General features: G+C 46.3%; 1 protein-coding gene across 6 annotated transcripts; it reads right to left on the bottom strand.

The window, feature by feature from the left end:
• Positions 1 to 576: 576 nt before the first annotated feature.
• Positions 577 to 6,772, bottom strand: LOC102423383 (pyruvate dehydrogenase phosphatase regulatory subunit, mitochondrial-like). Of its 6 annotated transcripts, none has more exons than XR_002827869.1 (4): positions 6,325 to 6,631; positions 3,979 to 4,112; positions 1,504 to 1,637; positions 577 to 693 (listed from the first exon to the last, which is right to left on the bottom strand). XR_002827869.1 is itself a non-coding variant. In XM_023749368.1 (4 exons), the coding sequence occupies exons 1-4, from the start codon at positions 6,495 to 6,497 to the stop codon at positions 678 to 680; spliced, it is 417 nt and encodes a 138-aa protein (XP_023605136.1). In that variant the 5' UTR covers positions 6,498 to 6,749; the 3' UTR covers positions 577 to 677. The 6 variants fall into 6 exon arrangements, 4 of the variants coding, with proteins under 4 accessions (XP_023605136.1, XP_023605135.1, XP_023605137.1 ...); XM_023749368.1 differs by having other exon boundaries at positions 1,504 to 1,597; positions 6,325 to 6,749; XM_023749367.1 differs by having other exon boundaries at positions 586 to 778; positions 1,504 to 1,597; positions 6,325 to 6,772.
• Between the last annotated feature and the right edge of the window lie 1,158 nt (positions 6,773 to 7,930).

The following is a 7,930-nucleotide window of genomic DNA, read 5'->3' as shown; positions in this document are numbered from 1 at the left end:
GATCAAAAGAAGGCAGATTTCCCATAGTAAAAGGAGCTCATGGGGAGCAAAGGAGGCCTTCTAACGAAATGCCTGGCTTCAAGACAAACCCCAAGTACCATCATAAATGAGCTTCACAGAACAGGAAGTATCCCTACATCACCTTAAACTGTAGAGTGGACAGAAAGGACCAATGTGTCTTCAAAGCACAAGCAGCTTAGTGTTCTGGAAACTGAATCTATGCTCCTGACACAACAGAACAGCCTAATACTTTACTTGCTAGGTTGTTGAATGAAACAAACTACCACAGGAAGATCCAATGCCAGGGATTTATGTCAATGCACAAGTGCTTCCAGGGCCCGGAGAGGGGAGCACCAGTTCAGTCACCCAGAGGGAGGAGGAAGGAGGCCACCAATGCTCCATAGGAGGAGCAGTGCAGGTTTCCTCATCGGAGTGCTCCAGCCCACCAGCCCTCAGTGTGCCCCCTGCATCCCTTTACTTTGTCCCTAAATAATCTTAAGTCTCTACCCCAAAAAGTCCCGGAGATAAAAGGTAAATAAGAAAACCAGAGATCCTGCTATTGTTGCTAACTTACCTCAGCACAATTGACAAAATACTGGCATTCGATCTGTCCTTTATCAGTCTCCACGCCAGTGACTTCACCTTTTTTGATCATCACGTGAACAACACTTGTCCGGTCATAGATCTGTACACCTGTTCAAGGTAAAGAGTTGGGCATCGATCCTCAGATGGTCCACAATTAAGGCAGCTGCAGCAGATTCTCAACTCATAAGAAATACTGAAAAGGCCAGGTCAAAGCTTTAATTTTAAAAAACAAAACACCCCTAAGGACCACACCCTGAGACTGTAAATGAGACTTTCCCCAGGTTAAAAATGGCAGGCAAATTTAATAAGGGACTTTAGTGCACAGTTCAATTCCAGGAATCATAAAAGGGGCAGGGGAGAAAAGTTCAAATAGGACAGCTTACATCCTATCTACCCACATGATGAATCAGTTCATTCAAATTGCACAACTCCATGGACACTGAGGTGTCCTCCCTTGTTCACTCAAACCCGGGACATGATCCAAGCTGTGGATTAAATCCCCAAGGTGTGTACTAACCTTGGAGCCTCTCAGTTCAGGAGGGGAAGGAGTCCCTGAAGTCTGAAGGGTACTAAGCACACTGAATGTCTAGTTGGAGAACTGAAAGTTCAGAGATTGGTGTTTAAATATAGTATGTTTACCAGAGTAGTCCAATGACGTGTGGCTAACACAGCCTGAATTTCAGAAAAAGGTTCAGAAGTCATTTTCTACTCACTACCATAGATTACATAGAGCAGAGTACCACTGCACATATGTTCCTTTTATCCCACTAAATTTTTTATAAATGAATGATCACTGACTTGGAAAAACAATTCAACTCCCTGAATCTAGGTTTCTTCAGCTGTAAAAGAATGACCCTTATTATAAGATCAAGGACTATATGGAATACTTTCCAAAGATTATAAAAGCCATTACGTTACCTCTCATTCACTTGACAAAAGTCACACTGAGATTGAAGCACTGCCCACACTAACATCACAGTCGGGGATGAGGACTCGGGGTCATCTGCTGAGTCTGATTAGCAGGTAGTGAACGAACATCTCGCGTAAATGGACTGTTTTCAGAGGAGAAGCAGATAATATCTCCCCTTAAATCTAGGTGCACGTATGTCACTTCCTTCTTATTTCATGACCCACCAGCAGTCCATGAGTGAAGTGACCATGGCAGGCACCTGCACAACGCGGGACAGGCGGCCTCTCCTCCCTCCTCGGGGCCCTGTCACCTTTCCCTGCACCACTGGTGAACAACCACAGGCGTGAGACTGAGGCTGGTCCCCTTCTCTCGCTCGCCTGGCTTCCTCACTGCCCACAAGTACCAAGGAGAAGTCGCGCCTACAAGGTTCCAGATGGTGATCCAGAAAGCAAGCTAAGCTCACTCACTTTACAGAAAAGAACCTGTAACCCTGATTCCTGTGGAATCGCACCACCTGAGTGATGCAAGGCCGGGCAATGCACTAGTATCTGGCCCAATGGAACAGGAGCCTATTATGTGGACCCTATTCTGACTCAAACCCAGTTAATGTCTGATTCAAGTACCTGTTGCCATCATTAAACCCAACGAAGGGACTGCTTCCTGCCTGTCCTGCCTGTAGCAGCATCTTCCCTAGTAAAAGCCAGAGACTGTGCGGCAGCAGGAAGCACTTTTACCACGTTCACTGGAGAGCCCTGCCCTTCAACAGGAGGCCTGGCCAAGGGCAATGACACCATGGGGTCCCGGCGCCCGGGGCACATCGTGTGAGGGGCACCCACTCAGTGCTGACTGCAGGGTCACCCAGGATGCAGACTGGTCTCACCCAGGCCTGGCCCTGCCATGTGCCCGAGAATACACAGCCTCTTCTTCCAGGCCTCTGGATCCTCTCCTGGCATCTCTCTCCTTCCACGGCTATCAAATCCTAGTTACTAGACAATCAGTCTTCCTCTACAATTTACAAATGAGGTTACACTTCTTGACAGTATGAACTATATAAAATGGAAATGTGATAAACCCTTACTTGTGATCAAAATTTCAAATCTCGCCCTGACCGGTTTGGCTCAGGGGATAGAGCATCGGCCTGCGGACTGAAGGGTCCCAGGTTCCATTCTGGTCAAGAGCATGTACCTTGGTTGCGGGCACATCCCCAGTGGGGGGTGTGCAGGAGGCAGCTGATCAATGTTTCTCTCTCATTGATGTTTCTAACTCTCTATCCCTCTCCCTTTCTCTCTGTAAAAAAATCAATAAAATATATTTTTAAAAAAATTTCAAATCTCCCTTTCCCTAATGAAAATGTTGTCAGCGGTCACATGATTTCTAAAAGGGCTGGCGAGGTAAACCACGCACTGTGCTTAGACTCTTGTTTGAATAGTCTGCTACTGATCACATTGCAGAGCCACTGCAGCTGGCAAAAGACAAAGCTACCACCCCCTGTCAGGATTAGTCTCGAATTATCTGATTCATTTTATGCAATGTCTTCAAAAGAACGACCCTGACATAGGCAAGTGTCTGGAATTTCATCACTGGGCCTCGATACCCACTCACGATGATTAGTGCGCTCACCACATTCTCATCAGCCACCAGAGCAGGCTCCAGGCTGGGCTTCTGCTAATCCGTCACCTTACAACAAACTGACAGCCATTCTTTCTGCCTTCGATCGTACGGGACCATCGTGTAGATGGGTCCTCCTCTTCCTGGGACAGTTCCTACTCACTCCAGAGCTAGCTAGCTAGTCCTTCTCTCCAAGTTACACAGGTAAGGAGAAACGTGTGAATGCTGTAGTCAGGAACATCCTTACTAGTGACTGGTACTTCAATGGGTCAAACTCTGATTTAGCTTCCAAGCACCTAACTTAAATTCCTCCTCCTCCTCCTCCTGTAGGAACCAATGCTGCCACTTACTACACTTCAACAAGTGAAATATAAAGGAAATGGCCCAGGAAAACCTTAATATCATAAGAATTATACCATCTGAAAAGGGTCTGGAATGATGATTCAATCTCCTCATTTTAAAAACAGGGAAACAAAGCTTGGCCGGCGTGGCTCAGTGGTTGATCATTCAACCCATGAACCAGGAGGTCAAGGTTCAATTCCTGGTCTCGGCACATGCCAGGGTTGTGGGTTTAATCCCTAGTAGGGAGTGTGCAGGAGGCAGCCAATCAGTGATTCTCTCTCATCATTGATGTTTCTTTCTCTCCCTCTCTGAAATCAATAAAAACATTTTTAAAATAAAATAAAAATAGGGAAACAAAGACGGCTCAAAAGCAAAATGACTTGCCCAAAGTAATACTCTGACTAGTGGCAGAGCCCAAACTACAACTCAGGTCTGAATGACCACTCACCAGGCCAACTTCTGTGGGACCACACACAGTCCCAGCAACAGAGTCTGGGGACAGGCACAGCAGTAAATGGCAGACCCCTGCTTACCTGTTTGGATCCCTGTTTCTTGCTCCAGCTGCTGGTACAGTTTGTTTGAATAGTCTGCCATCTTCTGCTCAATGCCCAAGTGCCTGGCAGTGCTTATGATGCCTGCACAGAACCTCGTAGAGCCAGCAGCCAGCCTGCAGGATGGATTGCAAGGCTGTTAGGTGGACTCATACCTGTGAATGCAGCCAGTTCAAGTCCCAGCTACAGCACTGTTCTGTCTGTCGAAAGATGGAAACACCTACATGTCCGTCAACATGACACTGATTTCAAATTTTGGAGTTCACCTACACAGTGGAATACTATACAGCCATGAAAAAGGAATGAGAGCCTGGTTTGGCTCAGTGGAGAGTCAGCCTGCAGACCAAAAGGTTCCGGGTTCAATTCCGGTCAAGGGCAGGTACCTTGGTTGCAGGCTCCTCCCCAGCCTGGGGTCCTGGTGCAGGAGGCAACCAATTGATGTATCTCTCTCACATAGATGTTTCTCTCTGTCTTTCCCTCTCTTCCACTCTCCCTAAAATCAATGGAAAAATGCCCTTAACTGAAGATCAACAACAACAACCAAAAAATTAAAAACATTTTTTTAAAAAAGGGAATGAGAAAGTTTATATGCTACAATGTGGAATAATCCTATTGAGAAAAGCAAGGCAAGGAACAGTAAGGAATGCTACCGCTTGTATAAATAAATGAATGAACACCCATTTACACCAGTACATACTGACGAACACACGTCTGTTTCTATGTGGAGAGAGCATCTGGATCAATACACCAGGAACTTAACTTGCCTTCAGCAAGGGAAACTTGAGCCCAGAGGTCAGAGATAGGGGAGAAATTTTCCCTGGACACTTCTAGAATTTTCTATTCTTTTTTTTTTTTAAATATTTTTTATTTCTTGAAGTATTACAGAGTATTACATATGTCTCCTTTTTTCCCCCCTTTGACATTCCCCCGGCCTCCCCTACCCCCTAGTGTCTTGTGTCCATTGGTTATTCTTATATGCATGCATGTAAGTCCTTCGGTTGATCTCTCTCTTTTTTTAAAAAAAATATATTTTATTGATTTTTTACAGAGAGGAAGGGAGAGGGATAGAGAGTTAGAAACATCGATGAGAGAGAAACATCGATCAGCTGCCTCCTGCACACTCCCCACTGGGGATGTGCCCGCAACTGAGGTACATGCCCTTGACCGGAATCGAACCTGGGACCCTTGAGTCCGCAGGCCGACGCTCTATCCACTGAGCCAAACCGGTCAGGGCTTCGGTTGATCTCTTAACCACGCCCCCCAAAACACTCCCCAGGCTTCCCACTGTAGTTTGACAGTCTGTTCAATGCTGCTCTGCCTCTGCATCTACCCGTTCATCAGTCTATACTGGTCCCCATTATCCGTTTCAACCTCACCAGGGCCGTCCCAACCTCACTGGGGCCATCCCAACCTCACCGGGGCCGTTTCGGCCTAGAATTTTCTATTCTGACTCATGTGAATCTACTGCCTTTCAAGAAATAATAAATTCCTTTAAATCTCCAATTTGTTATAGGCAAAAGCCTGAAACAGATAAGAACACTAGTGGGAAAATGAAGAATTTCAAAAAATCTATGAACTGCCTGGCTGACGTGGCTCAGTGGTTGAGCATCGACCTGTGAACCAAGAGGTCATGGTTCGATTCCCAGTCAGGGGCTCATGCCCAGGTTGCGGGCTCGAACTCCAGTGTGGGACATGCAGGGAGGCAGCCAATCAATGATTCTCTCTCATCACTGATGTTTCTATCTCTCTCCCTCTTCCTTCCTCTCTGAAATCAATAAAGATATTTTTAAAATACACACAAAATCACTATGAACTATAGTTAACAATAACGTGTCAATATTGGTTCATTAGTGAGACAATAATCTTAATACTGGGATGTTAATAACAAGTAAAACTGGAGGTAAGTTATGGGAGCTTCCTCCTGTCTTCTCAATTGTTCTGTAAATCTAAAACTCTTTCAAAACAAGTTACTTAAATGAAAAACAAAAACAAATAGAGCAGGATGCAGGCAATTTCATTCTGACTCCTAGAGGGAGCTCTTGGCCCCAGGATTTGTGTTGCTGCCTGACTATAAGAAGGAGAACAGATGGCAAGATGTGCTCTGAACGTGAATAAAACGCATGCTTCAGACACTTGGTTTGCGGGACTCTGCCAGCTCTCCAAAACCAGGAAACATGACTTTTAAGCATCACCAAACAAAGCCCAGTACAGGATTTCCACCTGTGATTCTTCTCATGCTCCTAGCAACACTGATTAGCTAGTGGTGAGACAGTATCACCAAAAGGAGGAGGAGAGGGAAGGAGGGAATCATGCCCAGTGGATCCTTACCTGCCCTGCTCCAAAAGGACAATGTCCTTCCACCCCATCTTGGACAGGTGATAGGCCACGGATGTGCCCATGATTCCCCCGCCACAGATGACCACCTGCGCCTGGGCAGGCAGGGCGACAGAATGCGCCTCGGCCGCTGATGCGCCGCTTCTGGCTGAGGGCCAGTTCGCCATCCTCGGCTGGTTCTTTGTCTTTGGACCACCGATAGCAACCGGTAAAACATCACGTCTGTCAGCAATGGGAGGCGTGCACTCACTCAGTCAGGAGGAGTTCCCAAGCACTTGACCTAGACAGAAAAACCAAACATATTTCATTCTACTGTGCTGAGTGCATACGATTCATGAGAAAAAAGGATGAAATAAAAACAATCGTTCATTTAGCAAGTAGGTGAAGACTGACTGAGTCCCATACATTGTGCTAACTTTGATACAGCAGCGAGCAATAGTGAGGAGGTCCCAGCCTTTAGTAACTTACATCTGAGAGAGGATGAGACTGTGTGAGTGTGTATGCGAAAGTGGCGGCAATAAACAAAGTAAGTCACAAAGAGTAACTAATTTTAATACCGTGGTCAGGAAAGAAGGTGACATTGTGAAAAGATGTGATGGACAAAATGGAAGCAGCTACCAGAGTGTTCCAGACAGAGGAACAAGTGTCTAAGGCCCTGATGGGAGACAGACCTTGATGAGCCCAAGCACAGAGAGGAAGCCAGCCTGACCCCAGCGTGAGGAGCAAGGGGGCCAGGATCTAGGAGAAAACTGGAGAGGCAGGCAGAAAGCCACTACACACCGCCCTTGGATGTGGGGATTTTATTCTAAGTGCCCAGGAAAATACTAAAGGAGAGAACGAAATGATCTGATCTACTTTCCAAGATCAGTGTGGCTCCATGGTGGAGACTGGATTGCAGAATGAGAGGAATAGCAGGGATGGGTTGGGAAACTATAGCAGTATTCCAGGGGGACGTCAGGTGGCTTAGACAAGGAGGGGGCAGTGGAGTCAGAGACATAACTAGACCGTTTTGGAAGTAGAAATGACAGAACTTACTTGCCAACAAACTGGATGTACATGCAAAGAGGGAGAATTAAGGACGATGCCTATGTGTCTGAGTTAAGCAACTGGGGCCACTTACTATAGTGAGAAGGAGCAGGAAGGAACAGGGAATGAAGCTGGGATGCTGAGGGTAAGAGAGAGACAAAGAGAAAGAGAATACATGTGAACATTCAACTTTTAGAGTTAAGTACAATATACCCATCTGCATCCACGTGGAAACAGCAAGCAGCAGCTGGATACACGTGTCTGAAATGGGAAGTAGGCTGGGAGTCATTAGGATACGCACGGTGTTGAAAGCCCTAACATTTTGAGGAACAAGAACTCTGAGACTCCCCAGCATTCAGACTGGAAAGAGAAAGACAAGACTAGAGACAGGACTAGACGCAGTGGCAGAATCAGAGTGTACAGACAAAGGCAAGTGGCTAAAGAGACAAAGAAGGAGCAGTTAGTAAGGTAGAAGGAAAACCAGGCAGAGGTATCACAGAAGCCAAGAGAGGGAAGTGTTCCACAAAGTGGTGAACTACAGACAGTGCTGAGGGTGGAGCAGGTGGCAGAGTGT

The sequence above is a fragment of the Myotis lucifugus genome, unplaced genomic scaffold (genome assembly GCF_000147115.1).
Source record: "Myotis lucifugus unplaced genomic scaffold, Myoluc2.0 scaffold_7122, whole genome shotgun sequence".
Taxonomy (NCBI): Eukaryota; Metazoa; Chordata; class Mammalia; order Chiroptera; family Vespertilionidae; genus Myotis; species Myotis lucifugus.
Note: the sequence above shows the minus strand (reverse complement) of the source record. Positions and strands in the feature narration are given on the sequence as shown.

Bases quoted from the DNA above. Each gene is read 5' to 3' on its own strand.
- LOC102423383 (XM_023749367.1), bottom strand. From the start codon at position 6,497: ATGGCGAACTGGCCCTCAGCCAGAAGCGGCGCATCAGCGGCCGAGGCG. The intron at 4,113-6,324 runs GTAAGGATCCAC...TCCATCCTGCAG, and splicing joins GTCCTTTTGGAGCAGGGCAG to GCTGGCTGCTGGCTCTACGA. The intron at 1,598-3,978 runs GTAAGCAGGGGT...CCTGCTAATCAG, and splicing joins AGAAACAGGGATCCAAACAG to ACTCAGCAGATGACCCCGAG.